The sequence below is a fragment of the Rhamphochromis longiceps genome, linkage group LG5, assembly GCF_057381845.1.
Source record: "Rhamphochromis longiceps isolate RC_006_pf linkage group LG5, R_longiceps_female_GT1.1, whole genome shotgun sequence".
Classification (NCBI taxonomy): Eukaryota; Metazoa; Chordata; class Actinopteri; order Cichliformes; family Cichlidae; genus Rhamphochromis; species Rhamphochromis longiceps.
The window spans coordinates 27501995-27521920 of record NC_140561.1 but is presented as its reverse complement, the minus strand read 5'-3'; the positions used below and the strand labels follow the sequence as shown (position 1 = coordinate 27521920).

The window sequence follows — 19926 nt, the reverse complement described above, 5'->3', positions numbered from 1 at the left end:
CCACGTGTCCCAAAAAACTAAAATAAAAATAAAATCATCTTCAGTAACTGTTGATTTCGGCTTTTTAGAAACATCTCCACTACTTTAACCTCCCACAAACGGAGAGGTGTGTCTGTGGCCTCTTTCATCCCTACATGAAGAACATGAAACTTAAAACCCCCCACAAATAATCATCGTGAATCACTCTGGAAATGAAATGCAAGTTAATGAATAAATGTGCGATGAACATAAAAGGCCCCAAACAACGACCCACGTATGCATGCCTGGTAAATATTAAGACATTAGAAGAAACGGACTCAGCAGGCAATGTGAAAGAAGATGGAGTCTGTTTTTTATGACACACAGGTGGTTATTGGTTTTTCAACACTGTATCAGAGGAGCTTAAAGTCTAGTGTTTTTCTTTTATGAACACAGAAAGCCATGTTCTCCTTTCAGTTTGAGGGAACTTGAGGGAAATTTGTGCTTTTCTCCCTTTTATTTATTTATTTATTTATTTATTTTAACAGACCTCCAACTTTGCAAATGTCAGACCAGCAATTCACACCCGGAACAGCCCCGAGAGAGGAGAGAAAAGCATCTTTGGCTCACTGACGTGGCCTTAAATCTTCACGGTTAATTGGTACGAGAGCTCATTAACAAGTGTTACTGTCATGCAAACTCTGCTTTCATTTACATGGGCTCCGACCCTTACAGCACGCTAACACACACATACAAACACTGCATACGAACAGCTTGAAATGCTGGAATACTGGACTGATTATGGCATGATTATGGCTTCACTAATAAATACCCAAGAAAAAAAAAAAAATCTAAATTCAGAATTTTTCCAAGTCTGTTTTAAATAGAATTTTTTTTTCTGGTTTAAATCAAATTTTCATATTTATGTTCATACTGGTTGTGTTTTTGCTGTAAAATCTGTACAAAAGTACACTCCAATATTTAACACGAGCAAATACGAGGCTCCTGCATGTTAAGATTCAAATGGGCATCCTCCAAAGATGAAGTCTTTTTAGTGCACAAAACAAATTTATTCATGCTGTTGAGGACTGTGGATTTAGCACTTCCTCTATCTTAAGCAGATACCTTTAGTAACCAGTACGATGAGTTCATGTGGCCGTGTTAACGTCATCACGAGTCACCATGTAAACTTAGCTCCCAGCTGACTTCCTCACACTCAGCTGATTTTTTTTTAAGTTAAAATAACTTCTTCATATTTAATGAAGCCATGAAAATTTTTACCTTCGTTCTACAGACCCTTACAGAATCTTACAGACTCTTTAAGTAAACTGAAATTTGTGGCTTCTTTAATTAGTCCAAGACCAAGACTTGAAAATAAAAATAAAGGTGGATTTTTCCTTTAATATTGGCACCTGAAAGTCGATGAAGTGGACCTTAGATCCATCTGGAGCTCAGCTTTGAACCAAAAGGAACAAAAGTTAAGTTGTATTCATGATAAGTAAAACGACAGGTGTAATTTAAGTGGTCTAAATTTTCTCAGCAGGTAACAATCACAACATAGGTCTCTAATGTCAGGGAGTCAAATCCAAAGGTGTCTGAATACAAAAACTAAAAAAGCAAAACAAATCAAACAAAACCCACTATCCTTCAAACTTTCAACCATCAAATATAAGCACAAAGTGAGTGCAGGTAGTTGAACGTATGCTGACTTTTTATCTTTAAAGGCAGTGGTCAAGTCAAACGTACACGTTTTTCTTCTATCCTGTAGTGCCATTTATCAAATAGATCATTTTGGTGTATAATCCGTCATTTCTTGACTATAATGTAACTAATGTGAACTCACTTTGTGGTGCTCAAAGCAGCAATCTTCACTGTCAGTGAGCAAAGACCAAATCATGCAAAGACAAGAAAGTCTGAAAACTTACAGGATGAATTTTTCCCTTTGAACCTTTCATTCAGCTGCTGCTTTCAGGTACTATCAGTAAAAGCTCAAGCACACTTAAGGCCAAATATTTTTCATTTTTGCATTTGGTCTATACCAGGGGTGTCAAACATATAATCTAAGGGGCTGAATCGGCCCACTGGATGGCTTACGAAATTTGAATTTTTAATCGGGAGGTTTTGAGTTCCGCATCTCTAAAGTTAATCTATTATAATTATTATCTATTATCTGCTATTCAAACTTTCTGTTTCCAAAGTGCAGCCAATCAGAAGAAAGCTGGCTTTTGTTAATGGTTTCTGAAAGAGTGAGGCAGGCCCTGTCAGTGGAGGATTAAACCACTGTAGGAGGAATATGCAAGGTAACTAAGTAAGATTAAAGTGATATTTGTGGGAAAAATACACCAAAAAACCCCAAAACAGACCAAAACTGACCATTATTCTCATTAAAGTGTAGCTTTGAATATATCTATAGGTGAGGCATGCCAGAAAAAGAAACCAATAGCTACAGTGAAACGCTTAATCCAGGTCCAGCATAAGAGAAATAAAGATGATTCTGAACCGTGAATCACAACTCAAGTCCAAGATTAAAAACATGGAGCTGCAGTGGACTGTAAGATGTCCCTTTAATGGGTTGATTTAAACTTTACTTAACAGTTATATTAACATTACTGTCAATTGATTAGCATTAAGGGTCTAACTGTTGTTTACATATGTCTGTTTCCATAAAAAGAAAAATATACTTAACGTTATAAAGAATATACGTTTTCCACCCCTGGTCTAAACAGTGTCTGAACAATCGAGCCACATTTTTCTGCAGCTAAATAACATCTAACAATATTAATAAATTGAACACGGTGTTGGAAAAACAGCTGGTTAGCAGTTACTAAAAATTAATTTTCTATTTATCAATTAATTGACTAATCAGTGAAGACCTACTGTGATGTGCTGAAATGAAGCCAGTGGAAGGAAGGAAGGAAGGAAGGAAGGAAGGAAGGAATCCTTAAATGACCTTTTCAAAATAAGACTCAGGCTCTCTTTCTATCTTCTGTTTGTGTTTCAGATCATCAGCTGACCTCTTTCTTTTTTTCTTTTTTTTTTTTTAAATCAACAACACTGATGGAGAAAGTGGATGAGGTGTCCTGTTGCCCTCTGGGACCTTCATCACGGGTAAAAAAACCATCACTTCCTCTCAAAGTGCACTCATGCAAGAGCCGGTACCGACAGACCCAGGTTCAATATTCTTCTCACATTTTGTTTTACGTCTTCCATATTTTTGTTAGCTCTTCTTATAAAATAAACATAAAAACAGAAACTTAGAGGTTAATCTATATTCATGTCTCTTCTTGAAAGTGGAGCCGGTATAAAAGCAGCATTTTTTTTTCCTTTGTTTGTTTTTGTTTTTTTAAACACAGAATAAAACACGAGTCCTGGATGAGGCGTTTCCTCACCTACTTCCCTCCCTTTTACAGTGAGGGTGCGTTAGATATATCCTCCATTTTAGAGTGACAGGCCTCCATCACAAGCTTCAGAGTCCTGCACAGAGGAAGCACATGTTTTTCAGTTCCAGGCAGTCCGGGCGGGCGGATAGGTGGGCGAGTGGTGTTCCCCTCCTCTGATTCCTGAGCTGTGGTCTCGATTTTACCAGCTGGGACTCGCCTGGGAGGTAAAACATGCATCCTCTGAGTGTCGTTAAGCTTCAGACTCACCCTTCTTCTTCCCCTCCTCTCCAGCGTCACTGTCCTCTGACTGGCTGTTGCTAAGCACTAGGAACTGTCCGTCAGAGCCAGGCGGGTTGGCCGGGCGACTTGATGCAGCGATCAAGCGGCTCTGCTCCTCCAGATCCTGAAAGTCAGTCAAGAGAAGAAGAGTGAACTTTTTCTTGCGCGTGGTGTTGTTTTCAGCATTTGGTGGCAGATGGAGCTTTTAATGGGGCGAGTGTAAGACCTGGACTAAGAATGTGTGGAAAAAGACTTGAAAGACCTTCAAAAAAAGCACAGTGAACTATAAAGATGACATCTGACAACCGCCACAGTACCCTTAATGACAAATTTATGTGGTTTGACGACCAATACAAAAGAACCACTTGAAGGGTAACACCGAGGGGTAAAGAGTTAAAATTGGCTCCATGGATGCAAACTACAAAAGAAAAAAAATGGTGGCTGAGATTTTTGCACAGCAGTGTAAAACATAATGTTTTCATTCATTTAAGTCAGACAAAGCAAAAATGTCTTTAAGTGATGAACCCCAAAGTCCAACAAACTCACAGACTATTCAATTAAAGTGGTGATGATGGGGTCATAGGCCATGTTTACATTGTATTACAGACTAAAAACACCCCCTGGCTGCTCGGCATACTCTGCACATTCGTTATAACACGGGAATAGTGCAAGGTTTGTGTTGAAAGGTAAAAAAAATCACCTTCTCGATCTGTCTTTGCTTGCTCAGTTCCTCCTTCTGTTTCTCTTTGGCCTTATCCTCCTCCTTTTTCTTCTCCACCGCTTTACGGTCCTGCATCACAAGAGCAACAATAAGAAAACAAGCGTAAACATCCACAGCAACACATGAATGACCCCCGGTTACAGTCTTTACCATCTCCGAGTGCAAGGCGATCTGCTTGGCCAGACCGATGCTGTCACAGATCTGAAAAGCATGAAGAAGACAGACGATCAGACAGTAAGAAGGATGTGTTACACCGCCAGCCAAACAGATAAACGGACACACAACCTTCTCTCCATCGTTGTTGGATTCAAAGATGTAGCACATGGCTCGGCTGTCGCTCCGCCCGCTTGCCGACTGCAGAACAAAACCAAACAGCCTCTTGTTGTCCTGATGGGACAAACACTGCACCACAGTGGAGAGAGGGAACTGCAGCGAGACACAGCAGGATGCCAGTTAGCAAAGACAAAAGTGACACAACTCAAATCTTAGAAACAAGACAAAACTGGAGAAACTGCGGTCACCGTACCCTGAGTCGCGTCACTTGTGTCTGAGGATCAATTAGCCTGAAAAATAAAAGACCTATTTTAATATAAGAGGATAATTGCAATTTTTTTCAAGCTGGCATTTTATTTTATCTTTTCTTGAATGTGGTTCCCGTGGCTCATGCTTGCTTTGCAAAAAGAAGTTAGTCACACAACAAACATCGGCTTCATCCAACACGCTCATAATGATCACTGCAGTTCCTACTTGAGGCAGTCGCAGGTGACCAGCAGGTGGGACTCGGTCATCCTGAAGATGTTGTGGATGGCTCTGGCAGCCAGGATCTGCCTCATGGTCTCAGAGATGACATCCACTGACTCGGCAGTCTTCACCTCCATGGAGCCCAGGAAGCGAACGATAAAGAGCTGGTGGAGGATCGAGTCTACGCAGCACAAAAACCAGAAAAAACAAAACATACTTCATGTATGGCTGTGGTTCCACTCGAGTTGTGTAAAAGCTGATTCTTTGGTGGTTTAAATGTACTTTTTTAATAATTAAATCACTTTAAATTATTTTAAACTGGTTGTAATTATGGATAATAATGGAAATAATAAAACCCATTATAATCTAAATAAATACGCAGTTTAAACCTTTTTTCTACATGAGTTATTATCCAGAATCCCAGTTATAACATTAACATGACCTCTGCATAGTCATAAATGTCATTTAGAAGATAAAGACGTACGTAAATAAATAAATAAACATTGATAAAATAGTCGAGACAGACAGACACGAGTACCTTCACTGTCTTCTGCTGTGCTCTCTCCTGACTCCCCAAATGGATTACTTCTCCTGCAGAGAAGCACATAAACACACAAAACAGTCATATTTTCATAGCTTCAGATATATCTGTCTTCACATTATTAGTTTAGTTAGCTTGCTTTTTGTTCTGTCATTGCATGCTTCACAGACCATGTAAACAGTAGATATAGGCAGAGCTGCTTGAACTCTAATGTTCACAAGCACTGTCTGCAGCACATGCAGCACAGAACCTTCAAATCTGAGCAGATGGTGCTGCGCAGTCAGGCGGTATCGCCTCGTTATGATGCCGGCTAGTTTGTGAAACACATGCTGGAAATTTAAACAGTGATTCATCATTTTCCCTGACAGACACGTACCTGCTGGACTGCGGTGCTGTTTTGCTTTGTCCTGAGTTCTCCTCACTGACGGGGGAAATTATGTCAAACTGGATGGGTGTTTCTGGGGCAACCAGTGCATCCAGTGAGAGCACAGAAAGAGCGGGCGATGGCTCGGAGCCCACAGAGCTGATGCTGCTCGCTCGACCCGTTCGCCCCTTACTGGATGGGAGACAAAGAGAGAGAGAGCGAGAGAGGGAGAGAAAGAGGATGATGACAGGGCTCCATAATGAAATCTGGACCACCTGCGGCCCTACTTCAATAAATAATGGAAGCCGACAGCAGGTTGTGAGGGTGTTGGTAATCATTACTCTCACCTAAACCTAATTTTGAAAAAATCGGAACCCCCAAACAGAGAGGACAGGTAGAAATACCCAGTCTAAAACTCAAACTAGTTTGACAACGCACCCACACACACTCCTACCTGGTTGGTCTCATGCTCTCGTGTCTCTGCTGAAAGGACGGTGATGGTGTCACGGCTTCAAGAGCGGATTGGTTCACTCTGGCTGCAAGCTCCTGCCAACAAGAAGTAACTAGGAATTACTGAGATCATCTGGTTTCTAATAGAGAGGTTTTTGCTTCTGTACGTGCCAAGCTGCTGTGATTTATTACTGAAGCCTGCTTGAAGTCTAGAAATTGTGCACTGGCGTACTGTCGCACAATTACAAAAACCTTGTGGGAAGACAGATATTAGATCAGATCTTCATTACCAGTACCTTGTGCCAAATAGTCAAATCAAAGTAGTTTCCTCAGAAAATCTATAATTTCCCATGCAAAGAGTTTAAGGTCTTCTGCACCATCTCACAATATTGATGCTGATATTTTACAACACATACTTCCCTGGCTAGACTACAACTAAAATAGCTGCCAAAGGTATACAACAGTGAACGGTAAGCAACATGAAGGTCGATAGAAGAAGGAAGCAGACACAAACCTCTGCATTTTCACTCAGGTAGATCCTCCTTGAGATGTTGTTGATGGTGGAGATCCACTAGTGGAGAGAGACAACATCAGAAAACAGCAGCAAACTCAAAGGAGGCTTCATAAAGTTAGAGTATTTTACCTCCTCGCATTCCTTCCTGCTCTCCGCCTGCAGCGTCACCACTCTGACATAATAAAGAGAAGAAAATGATTTTTATTTTGACCTAAGAATTACAAAAAAAGGGGCGGGGCGGAGCACATATGAGAAGAGAACTATAAAAAAGGACCTCTCACTTTTTCCCATCAAAGGAAGTGACCTGAAAGCAGAATCGGCGGTCATCACAGTCAACTGCCATGACGGAGGAGTTGTCAAGGTCTGTGACCAGCCCGCCCGCCACCTCTCCCCGGCCCTGTTGCATCAGGTTTCCACCCTGTGTAAAGAAGTACTGTCGCTCCCAGGATGATGACACTAGCCCAGTCTTACTGTGAGACAGCAAAGACACAAAAAGGATTTCACAGTGTTTACAGTCAGGGATCAAACCACCAACCTTCCAATTAGCAGATGACCCCCTCTACCTCCTGAGCTACAGTCACCCCAATAAGAGATGCACAATGTAAAAACTGTTCTGGGTCTGTGGGTGAAACAGGATTAAAGCTCACTAAGAAATAAAACACTGAAGTCGTCCTGTGGCTTACTTCCGGATGTACAGGTAGCCCTGCTTCCTGGTCAGGTTGCGACTCACAGGTGAGTGGGCGGGGTCGGGGTCACATGGTGCATAAAGGGCGTCACAAGCCCTCTCCATCTCCTGGATGGTCTGTTGCATCTGCCCCACCTCCTCCTCCATTTCCCGGCGTACACTATACATACATTCACATGTTCATTGTCACTCATTGCTAAAATCTTCCTGTCTCCACAATTAATTAACAGTTTGGGGATGAAGGAGTTCTTACTTCTGGACACTGGTTCCTATAGTTCCCAGGAACTCTTCCCACTGCTGGGTGAGATTTTCTGACCCCAGCTTAAAGAAACTGATCTGAGGAGAACAAAAACAGGTTGGTCACTTCAGAGCTGACTTCAAATAAATGTGATTTCACACTGTTTTGGTATTAAATCTCCTTTGCAGAAACTCTGTCTCCCCCTTCTGGCAGTAAAGGCAAACCATGTTTGTTCTTGCCCTCATTCACTGGCTGTGGATGACATCAGTTTTCAGAATTCCTAACTGAGTGAAGTTACCTGGAAGTGTGTGTGTGGTCGTCACAATAAGAGCTCACTCCTTAGTGCTTCCTTTGTTACCTCCTTTAGCAAAGGATACACTGAACCATTCTTCGTGAAAGTTAAGGAAACAAAATGAGTACCTATACCACACGTAAAATGCACTTTCTTTTAGTCCATATTTGGGGCATTTTAGTTTAAGACCCACATCAACAACATCCACCATCAGATTAAAAAGTCTGACTCTAAGAGCACCACAATCTTTTCCTTTTCTTTAAATTTTCCTTCATATCCTTCTTTGAGCTCACAGCGTTTTCCATCGAGTTTCTTTCTTGTTATAAACTATTCTTGGATGCTTCCCACGTGTCTTAGACTACTTGACCTTTGTTGCTACAGGTCCTCCCCTATTCAAGCCTGATTACAATGTGTCACCACTAATGCGCATGTGTGTGTGAATATCACCTGACATGAAACTGTGTGCCTGCACTGATAGTGCAAAAACTTCAATGAAATCAAACTTCATTTCTTCACATAAAAGTTCAGCAGTCAGGCTTAAAATGTCTGTCAGAATTGTTTTGCAGGATTACCAAAGAATTTCAAAGCTGTTTCCAAAATTCCCAGAATCAAGCAGGGGGATTAACATTTTGCCAAGTTAAAGATTTGATGTGTATTTCACACTGTTCTGGCTTTTCGTGGGGGAAAAGAATTTCGGACCTGAGTCAGATATGGAATCCAGTTAACGTTTGGTTAAGACCTAATGTTGGATTTTTGAGGTGCACTAGTCCCATCTCTCTCTCATCACCCACAACCGGTTGCAGCAGATGGCTGCCCCTTCCTGAGCCTGATTTTCCTGAAGTTTATATATGTGAACTGAATTACTCTGCAGTAAAGGCGTGCACACCTGTGCCTGCATGTATCCCAGCAGTGGCTCCAGCAGAGCTGTCTTCTTCTTGTACTGCAGAGTGTTCAGTGAGCAGAAGTAGTGCATCATTGTCTGGTGTTGTTTCTTGCGGGAGGTGTAGACATCCTCCACCACCTCCGCCCGTAACTGCAACACACGAGACTCTTATTTCAGTAAAAAGCCAGATAACATTATCCACTCGCATAATATCATTTGGTCTTGATAATCATCTAGGAAGCTGCTGCTTTGAGGAATGTGAAACTTGATGAGAGACTTTTTAAAACAACCCAACCCCATCTATCATTGCAGCTGCATTTCCACACAGTCATCACTTCCTGTAACTTTAATTAAAAAAATACTACTGAGGAGTTTTTGCTGTTATTTTTTTAAATATAGCAGATTCTGTAAAATTATTTTTATAGAAACCAAAATAGAGACCAAAAATGACAGATTTGCTGGTATGACCAAAAATTACTAATTTAATGAATAAACTTCAGTGATTTGGAAGTTTGAGGGAAAACAGAGGAAGCATTTAGGTCTTTCAGTTCCAAGTTCATACTAATATGTCTTTTTGACAAAGCACAATGAGTGTGCTGAACATGCAAAATATGAAAATTATCCACAGACTCCTGCAGCTGTATTTAAATCATAAAAGCAGCTTCTTCTTATCAGCTCAGCCAACCAATCTAAACAAAGCTGCTAAACTTCTATCCATCTAACTGTGGATGTTTTTACAGTTAAATAGAAAACTTTCCAGACTATGATTTACCATTTACGGACATGTAAAATAAAACCATTACCACGAAAGTCAATGTATAGTTTGAGGTATGAAGTCATGAATGGTAAACCTAAAAGCTGTTACCTTGTCGTTCTCCCTCCTTTTGGATAAGCGACTGTATCTGTTAATCGCCACGTCATGATCTGCACACAGAGACACAGAAAAGATTTTTAATAGTAAAATATATCTTGCCCTCTTAATAGTTAGAAAACTTGAAACTGCCTGAAATGCACACTAAAAATACCTAAACAAACTAAATTTCACAATTGCAAGTAATTTAGCTTCTATTTCTACCATTTCAATAATTTTTCTTTTATATATGGGCCTAAAATTTAAGATCTAAAGTTAAGTATTTACTAGATCACAAAAGATTTAAATGAAAGCTGAGATGAAAGCACTGTGATATACAGAGTTCAACTTTTTTCCCCTCCAGAGGGCCATGCTGCCAAGATCAAATGGAAACATGGTTAAAGGTTAAATGAAAGTACTAAATGTTAAATGAACATTTATATAAGTCTTGTTAACTGTATGATATGAACTGCTGCATTGCCTGAATTAAACAGCAGTAAAGTCTCACTACAGTGACTGCCCAAGAATTATACTGCCTCTTACGCTAATTTTCAAACACCGCGGGTCAGAAACAGATGGCTTTATATTGCACATGTGTGATTTATCTAGACATAAAGTATATGTAGTATAAAAGTACTGAACCACACCTCTAAATGTTTGAATTCAGGAATTTTCTGTCCAATTTCCACAGATGTATAAAATCAAACTGTCTTTATAAACATTCGTGAAAGAATGGGTCATTCTAAAGAGCTCACTGCATTTGAGCATAGCAGTTTAATAGGAGCCATCTTGGCAACAAGTCAATTTATGAAATTTCTTCCGTCCTAGATATGCTATTATCAGCTGTAAGTGGTATTATTACAAACAGGAAGTGTTTAAACCACAGCAAATTCGTCACAATGTGGCAGACCACATAAAGTTACAGAGCGAGGTCGGCATGTGCTAAAAGGTAGAGCACGTAAAAGTCCCCATCACTCTGCAGAGATCCCAAACGTCTTTGTTATTAATATCAGCACAAAAACTGCCAGAGGCTTCATGGGAAGGGCTTTCATGACTGGAGGTGCAATGCAAGCGTAATGTGTAGGCAATAAAGTGCACTGACTGTAGTTTATGAGGTACAGCTTACCATCACTGGCTATTTGGAAGACTTCTTTAAGAGTAAGGATCTCTGGAGAGACAAAAAAAACTCACATTAGAGAGCAAAGTGCATCTGTTTATGTAGCAAGAGCTGCTGCTTCAGATTAATTCTACTACCATAAATATTAAATATTAATATTGAAAGTAAACAACTAACATAGCAATGCAGAAAATAATTGTGTGGATGCTTTAAGCATCCACACTATTGTTTTCCTGTTTCTCTTTATTCTTTATTGTGTGGATGCTTTAAGCATCCACACTATTGAGTTCCTGTTTCTCTTTATTCTTTATCTTTATTATTATTATTCCGGGTGTTTCCGTACACTTTTCGCCGTTAAACTACTTCCACAATTTTCAGCCGATTTTCACCGTTCAAATTTTAAACTATTCAGCTATTTTTGCTCTTTCCTGCTATGATTTTTGCTATTTTTAACTATTATACTTTTTAAAATATTCCACTTTTTTCCTTTAATTTGTCCCATTGAAATGAATGGGAAACTTCCAAAATTCTGCTAAATTTTGCTTGTTTTTGAAACTTAACTACTTCCTCATATTTTCACCTAGAACAACCATTCAAACTTTAAAATGTTCACAAATTATTGGGCTATTCAGGTATGATTCAGCTTTTTCAAATCTTTTACTGTTTTACTTTTATGCCTCTTAAAGTTTTGAGTTGCAAAATTGTGATTTTTCACAAAATACATGTGTTGTTATGGTTGCTATGCTCTTGGCTTCCAGTGTGCCACTGAAGGTTTTGCAATTTTCACTTCATGTCCGAACAACTTCCTGCTACTTGCTCAATTTTCACTCAACTTCCACAAATTATACATCAAAACGTAGGTATTTTTGCTGGCTTTCAGAAAATGTCACCATCATTGTTGTGGGATTTATAGAATTTTGGCAAATCTCCTCAGACTAACACAAGGTCAGAAAACTCTCCATATAAAGTGAATGGAGAGCTTGTTCAAAATCACCGCTGGATTTCTGTAATGAGAGGCATATTCGAATCGTCATATCTCCTTAACGAAGCAAAGTTAAGACATGAGGCTTGTCCCCGAATATCTTCAGACACCCCTGACGCTCACAATTCAAGAATTTCTTTCTCACCTATTACCGTTCTGAAATGAGTTGGACTTGTTTGAGGGTAGGAAATTCGTCCTTCGCTCAGATTTCTTCAGATTTCAAACTGTGGAAATGAACCACTTTTTTCTCTCGTCATAACTTTTTGTTGGATTTCCACAGAGACCTGAAAATTTCCATGATTGTTCACCAAAGCCTGCTGTCTCTTACGGTGAAAGAATGATATCGATACTCCAAATAGATTTCGAGTTAGAAAGCGTTGTTTGAGGGCAAGTCAAGGCAGTTTTTGCTTCGCTCTACTCAGTTATGGTGCATTACAAGTCAAATATCTTTAATAATTCATATTTTAATGATAAATTGTAAACACTGGAAGATTCCCCCATCTCTTCTGAACAAAACGGTGTAAGAATGACCGCTCTAGCCCCTACGGTTTGGAAATTATGGTCATTTGTTTGAGGGGAGTCCTCACTATGAGAAATAGGCTGCAATAATCCTGTGCCTCTCTGTGCTGCGTGTGTAAAAAGAGGCACATGTTTTGGCGGGAAAAAGTACACAGGCTCTCTGATTGGTGGATTCAAATTCAGCAGCTCCCAGGCTGACCTAGAAACTTACTTCTCTCTCCCTGTGCATTTTTTTGCTGATTTTTTCATTTAACAAGTATATTTGAGGGACCCTCAGCATGTTCAGCATTTTTTCAGCTGTCCATTTTGCTTTTCCAATTTTTCTGTTTAACTTATTACTATTGTGCTAAATAATACTATTTCTGCTATTTTATAAGATTTGTGCCTAATATAGTATTTCTGCTAAATTACAATATTTCTGCTTTTTATACTATTTGTGCTAAAACATAGTATTTCTACTAAATGTAGTATTTATGCTTAATCATACTATTTCTGCTTTTTATGGGATTTGTGCCTAATATAGTATTTCTGCTTTTTATAGGATTTTTGCTCAAACATAGTATTTCTACTAAATGTAGTGTTTATGCTTAATCATCCTATTTCTGCTTTTTATAGGATTTGTGCTTAATATAGTATTTCTGCTAAATTATAGTATTTCTGCTTTTTATAGTATTTGTGCTAAAACATAGTATTTCTACTAAATGTAGTATTTATGCTTAATCATAGTATTTCTATATATTTCTGCCAGGTCCCCAGGCAGCCAATCCTCTTTGAGGACTGAGAAATTCAAATTTTCAAATCAGGGCCTGCACGGCTTCCCAGCCAATCATATATGTGTCCTGAGGCATTCAAATTTGCATATTGGGGCCTTCATGGCTTCTAAGCCAGCCAATCATATCTGAGGGCTGAGGAATTCAAATCCACAAATCAGGGCCTGCACAGCTTCCCAGCCAGCCAATCATGTATGTGGGCTCCAGGTATTCAAATTTGCATATTGGGGAATTCGTGGCTTCTAAGTCAACAAGTCATCCATGTCATATATCTCTAAAAATTCATATTTTAATGATAAATTGTCAACACTTGAAGATTCCCCCATCTCTTCTGAACAAAACGGTGTAAGAATGACCGCTCTAGCCCCTATGGTTAGGAAATTATGGTCATTTGTTTGAGGGGAATCCTCACTATGTGAAATAAACTGAAAGAAGCAGGTCTATGTCTCTGTGCTGCGTGTGTAAAAAGATGCACCTGTTTTGGCGGGAAAACGTAAACAGCCTCTCTGATTGGTGGATTCAAATTCAGCAGCTCCCAGGCTGACCTAGAAACTTAGTCCTCTCTCCCTGTGTGTGTGTGTGTGTGTGTGTGTGTGTGTGTGTGTGTGTGTGTGTGTGTGTGTGTGTGTGTGTGTGTGTGTGTGTGTGTGTGTTTAGTGGGAGAGAGAGGACCCTGCCCTTATTTGACAGCATGTCATTGTAGGATTTAAATTGAACATAGTTAGACTGGTTGACTGGATTAGAGCCTGTGTTTGTGTGTCCCTCTGTGCATTTGTGTTTCAATAAGTTATTACTATTCTGCTAAATCATAGTATTTCTGGTACTTTTCGGTACTTGTGCTAAATACAGTATTTCTACTAAATCATACTATTTCTGCTTTTCATAGGATTTATGCCTAATATAGTATTTCTGCTAAATTATAGTATTTCTGCTTTTTATAGGATTTGTGCCTAACATAGTATTTCTGCTAAATTATAATATTTCTGCTTTTTATAGGATTTGTGCTTAATATAGTATTTCTGCTAAATTATAGTTTTTCTTCTTTTTATAATATTTGTGCTAAAACATAGTATTTCTACTAAATGTAGTATTTATGCTTAATAATAGTATTTCTATATATTTCTGCCAGGTCCCCAGGCAGCCAATCCTCTGTGAGGACTGAGACATTCAAATTTTCAAATCAGGGCCTGCACAGTTTCCCAGCCAATCAAATAAGTGTCCTGAGGCATTCAAATTTGCATATTGGGGCCTTCGTGGCTTCTAAGCCAGCCAATCATATCTGAGGGCTGAGGAATTCAAATCCACAAATCAGGGCCTGCACGGCTTCCCAGCCAGCCAATCACATATGTGGTCTCAGGCATTCAAATTTGCATATTGGGGAATTCGTGGCTTCTAAGTCAACAAGTCATCCATGTCATATATCTCTAAAAATTCATATTTTAATATTAAACTGTCAACACTTGAAGATTCCCCCATCTCTTCTGAACAAAACGGTGTAAGAATGACCGTTCTAGCCCCTACGGTTAGGAAATTACGGTCATTTGTTTGAGGGGAGTCGTCACTATGAGAAATAGACTGCAAAAATCCTGTGTCTCTCTGTGCTGCTGCGTGTGTAAACAGATGCACCTGTTTTGGTGGGGAAAAGTGCACAGCCTCTCTGATTGGTGGATTCAAATTCACCAGCTCCCAGGCTGACCTAGAAACTTACTTCTCTCTCCCTGTGTGTGTGTGTGTGTGTGTGTGTGTGTGTGTGTGTGACAGAGAGAGAGAGAGAGAGAGAGAGAGAGAGAGAGAGAAAGGCTTTTTATGGGATGATCTCATTCTAAGATTTAAATTCAATATATTTAGACTGGTTGACTGAATTGGATCTTGTGTGTGGGTCTCTCTGTGCATGTGTGTTTCCTCATGTGTACATATTTGTGATTGTGTGGCTGTAATAAATTTTTTTGCAGATTTTTGTCATTTAACAAGTATATTTGAGGGACCCTCAGCATGTTCAGCATTTTTTCAGCTGTCCATTTTGCTTTTCCAATTTTTCTGTTTAACTTATTACTATTGTGCTAAATCATACTATTTCTGCTATTTTATAAGATTTGTGCTTAATATAGTATTTCTGCTAAATGTAGTATTTATGCTTAATCATACTATTTCTGCTTTTCATAGTATTTGTGCTTAATATAGTATTTCTGCTAAATTTAGTATTTCTGATTAATTATAGTTTTTCTACTAAATCATAGTACAGTATTTCTGCTTTTTATGGGATTTGTGCTAAAACAAAGTATTTCTACTAAATGTAGTATTTGTGCTTAATCATACCATTTCTGCTTTTTATAGGATTTGTGCTTAATATAGTATTTCTGCTAAATTATAGTATTTCTGCCAAATTAAAATATTTGTGCTAAAACATAGTCTTAATTTAAAATTACAATATTCATAGTTCATCACAGTGTCTCTGGTAAATCACAATATTTCTGCTCTGTTGTACTATTTTTCTAAATCATAGTGTTTCTGTAATGTTTAAGTATTTTTGGCTAAATATATTCTTTCTGTTATCTTATACTATTTCTCCTAAATTCTTGTATTTTTGAGAAGTTATCATGTTTCTGGTAAGTTACAATATTTCTGCTAAATTCTGCTATGCTATTGTATTTCTGCCAAGTATTATGTTTCCTCTAAGATATTGCAGTTCTGCTAAGTTATTCCATTTTAGCAAACTTCTTTTGCTTCTGCAAAGTTTTTACAATTTCTGCAACTTTTCAGCTTTTTCAGCTACTTTTTGCATACAGCTTCAGCTTTAAGCATCCACACTGCATTTTCGCAGGAAATGCAAATTTTTCTAGTTGTGTGGATGCTTAAGCATCCACACTATTGAGTTCCTGTTTCTCTTTATTCTTTATTATTATTATTCCGGGTGTTTCCGTACACTTTTCGCCGTAGAACTACTTCCACAATTTTCAGCCGATTTTCACCGTTCAAATTTTAAACTATTCAACTATTTTTGCTAATGCCGGCTATGACTTTTGGTATTTTTAACTATTATACTTTTTAAAATATTCCACTTTTTTCCTTTAATTTGTCCCATTGAAATGAATGGGAAACTTCAGCAATTCTGCTAAAATTTGCTTGTTTTTGAAACTTAACTACTTCCTCATACTTTCACCTAGAACAACCATTCAAATTTTAAAATGTTCACAAATTATTGGGCTATTCAGGTATGATTCAGCTTTTTCAAATCTTTTACTGTTTTACTTTTATGCCTCTTAAAGTTTTGAGTTGCAAAATTGTGATTTTTCACAAAATACATGTGTTGTTATGGTTGCTATGCTCTTGGCTTCCAGTGTGCCACTGAAGGTTTTGCAATTTTCGCTTCATGTCCGAACAACTGTTTGCTACTTGCTCAATTTTCACTCAACTTCCACAAATTATACATCAAAACGTAGGTATTTTTGCTGGCTTTCAGAAAATGTCACCATCATTGTTGTGGGATTTATAGAATTTTTGCAAATCTCCTCAGACCAACACAAGGTCTCAAAACTCTCCATATAAAGTCAATGGAGAGCTTGTTCAAAATCATCGCTGGATTTCTGTAATGAGAGGCATATTCGAATCGTCATATCTCCTTAACGAAGCGACTTTAAGACATGAGGCTTGTCCCGGTATATCTTCAGACACTCGTGACGCTCACAATTCAAGAATTTCTTTCTCACCTATTACCGTTCTGAAATGAGTTGGACTTGTTTGAGGGTAGGAAATTTGTCCTTCGCTCAGATTTCTTCAGATTTCAAACTGTGGAAATGAACCACCTTTTTCTCTCGTCATAACTTTTTGTTGGATTTCCACAGAGACCTGAAAATTTCCATGACTGTTCACCAAAGCCTGCTGTCTCTTACGGTGAAAGAATGATATCGATACTCCAAATAGATTTAGAGTTACAAAGCGTTGTTTGAGGGCAAGTCAAGGCAGTTTTTGCTTCGCTCTACTCAGTTATGGTGCATTAGAAGTCAAATATCTTTAATAATTCATATTTTAATGATAAATTGTTAACACTGGAAGATTCCCCCATCTCTTCTGAACAAAACGGTGTAAGAATGACCGCTCTAGCCCCTACGGTTAGGAAATTATGGTCATTTGTTTGAGGGGAGTCCTCACTATGAGAAATAGGCTGCAATAATCCTCTGCCTCTCTGTGCTGCGTGTGTAAATAGATGCACCTGTTTTGGCGGGAAAAAGTGCACAGGATCTCTGATTGGTGGATTCAAATTCGGCAGCTCTCTCCCTCTGTGTCTGTCTGTGTGTGTCTGTCTGTGTGTGTGTGTGTGTGTGTGTGTGTGTGTGTGTGTGTGTGTGTGTGTGTGTGTGTGTGTGTGTGTGTGTGTGTGTTTAGTGGGAGAGAGAGGACCCTGCCCTTATTTGGCAGCATGTCATTGTAGGATTTAAATTGAATATAGTTAGACTGGTTGACTGGATTAGAGCCTGTGTTTGTGTGTCCCTCTGTGCATTTGTGTTTCAATATGCCTCCATATTTGTAATTTTGTAAGTTATTACTATTCTGCTAAATTATAGTATTTCTGCTTTTTATACTATTTGTGCCTAATATAGCATTTCTGCTTTTTATAGGATTTGTGCCTAATATAGTATTTCTGCTTTTTATAGGATTTGTACCTAATATAGTATTTCTGCTTTTTATACTATTTGTGCCTAATATAGTATTTCTGCTAAATTATAGTATTTCTGCTTTTTATAGTATTTGTGCGAAAACATAGTATTTCTACTAAATGTAGTATTTATGCTTAATCATAGTATTTCTATATATATATCTGCCAGGTCCCCAGGCAGCCAATCCTCTCTGAGGACTGAGACATTCAAATTTTCAAATCAGGGCCTGCACGGCTTCCCAGCCAATCATATATGTGTCCTGAGGCATTCAAATTTGCATATTGGGGCCTTCATGGCTTCTAAGCCAGCCAATCATATCAGGGCTGAGGAATTCAAATCCACAAATCAGGGCCTGCACGGCTTCCCAGCCAGCCAATCATATATGTGGCCTCAGCCATTCAAATTTGCATATTGGGGAATTCGTGGCTTCTAAGTCAATAAGTCATCCATGTCATATATCTCTAAAAATTCATATTTTAATGATAACTTGTCAACACTTGAAGATTCCCCAATCACTTCTGAACAAAACGGTGTAAGAATGACCGCTCTAGCCCCTACAGTTAGGAAATTATGGTCATTTGTTTGAGGGGAGTCGTCACTATGAGAAATAGACTGCAATAATCCTGTGTCTCTCTGTGCTGCGTGTGTAAAAAGATGCACCTGTTTTGGCAGGAAAAAGTACACAGCCACTCTGATTGGTGGATTCAAATTCAGCAGCTCTCTCCCTCTGTGTGTTTGTGTGTGCGTGTGTGTGTGTGTGTGTTTAGTGGGAGAGAGAGGACCCTGCCCTTATTTAGCAGCATGTCATTGTAGGATTTAAATTGAATATAGTTAGACTGGTTGACTGAATTGGATCTTGTGTGTGTGTCTCTCTGTGCATGTGTGTTTCCTCATGTGTACATATTTGTAATTGTGTGGCTGTCATAAATTTTTTTTCAGATTTTTGTCATTTAACAAGTATATTTGAGGGACCCTCAGCATGTTCAGCATTTTTTCAGCTGTCCATTTTGCTTTTCCAATTTTTCTGTTTAACTTATTACTATTGTGCTAAATCATACTATTTCTGCTATTTTATAAGATTTGTGCTTAATATACTATTTCTGCTTTTATAGGATTTGTGCTTAATATAGTATTTCTGCTTTTTATAAGATTTGTGCTTAATATAGTATTTCTGCTAAATGTAGTATTTATGCTTAATCATATTATTTCTGCTTTTCATAGGATTTGTGCTTAATATAGTATTTCTGCTAAATTTAGTATTTCTGATTAATTATAGTTTTTCTACTAAATCATAGTACAGTATTTCTGCTTTTTATGGGATTTGTGCTAAAACAAAGTATTTCTACTAAATGTAGTATTTATGCTTAATCATACCATTTCTGCTTTTTATAGGATTTGTGCTTAATATAGTATTTCTGCTAAATTATAGTATTTCTGCCAAATTATAATATTTGTGCTAAAACATAGTCTTAATTTAAAATTACAATATTCATAGTTCATCACAGTGTCTCTGGTAAATCACAATATTTCTGCTCTGTTGTACTATTTTTCTAAATCATAGTGTTTCTGTAATGTTTAAGTATTTTTGGCTAAATATATTCTTTCTGTTATCTTATACTATTTCTCCTAAATTCTTGTATTTTTGAGAAGTTATCATGTTTCTGGTAAGTTACAATATTTCTGCTAAATTCTGCTATGCTATTGTATCTCTGCCAAGTATTATGTTTCCTCTAAGATATTGCAGTTCTGCTAAGTTATTCCATTTTAGCAAACTTCTTTTGCTTCTGCAAAGTTTTTACAATTTCTGCAACTTTTCAGCTTTTTCAGCTAGTTTTTGCATACAGCTTCAGCTTTAAGCATCCACAATGCATTTTCGCAGGAAATGCAAATTTTTCTAGTTATTATTCTAGTTGCTTCCGTACACTTTTCGCCGTTAAACTACTTCCACAATTTTCAGCCGATTTTCACCATTCAAATTTTAAACTAT

At 38.2% G+C, this 19926-nt stretch overlaps 1 protein-coding gene across 3 annotated transcripts in view; it reads right to left on the bottom strand.

Annotated features, from left to right (window-relative positions):
• Nucleotides 1-1452: 1452 nt before the first annotated feature.
• Nucleotides 1453-19926, bottom strand: part of appl1 (adaptor protein, phosphotyrosine interaction, PH domain and leucine zipper containing 1) — a 31184-nt gene continuing 12710 nt past the window's right edge. For 2 of the 3 annotated variants that reach the window (XM_085407042.1, XM_085407045.1), the window contains 17 exons: nt 11023-11064; nt 9912-9970; nt 9050-9196; nt 7887-7969; nt 7632-7793; nt 7230-7418; nt 7078-7120; nt 6949-7005; nt 6439-6530; nt 5997-6176; nt 5618-5670; nt 5086-5260; nt 4865-4901; nt 4624-4764; nt 4489-4539; nt 4318-4407; nt 1453-3741 (listed from right to left, as the gene is read on the bottom strand). In XM_085407042.1, the coding sequence (XP_085263168.1) occupies nt 3589-3741; nt 4318-4407; nt 4489-4539; nt 4624-4764; nt 4865-4901; nt 5086-5260; nt 5618-5670; nt 5997-6176; nt 6439-6530; nt 6949-7005; nt 7078-7120; nt 7230-7418; nt 7632-7793; nt 7887-7969; nt 9050-9196; nt 9912-9970; nt 11023-11064 (1754 nt within the window). In that variant the 3' untranslated portion in view covers nt 1453-3588. The remainder of the gene's footprint in view (nt 3742-4317; nt 4408-4488; nt 4540-4623; nt 4765-4864; nt 4902-5085; nt 5261-5617; nt 5671-5996; nt 6177-6438; nt 6531-6948; nt 7006-7077; nt 7121-7229; nt 7419-7631; nt 7794-7886; nt 7970-9049; nt 9197-9911; nt 9971-11022; nt 11065-19926) is intronic. The other variant, XM_085407044.1, reaches the window with a different exon arrangement.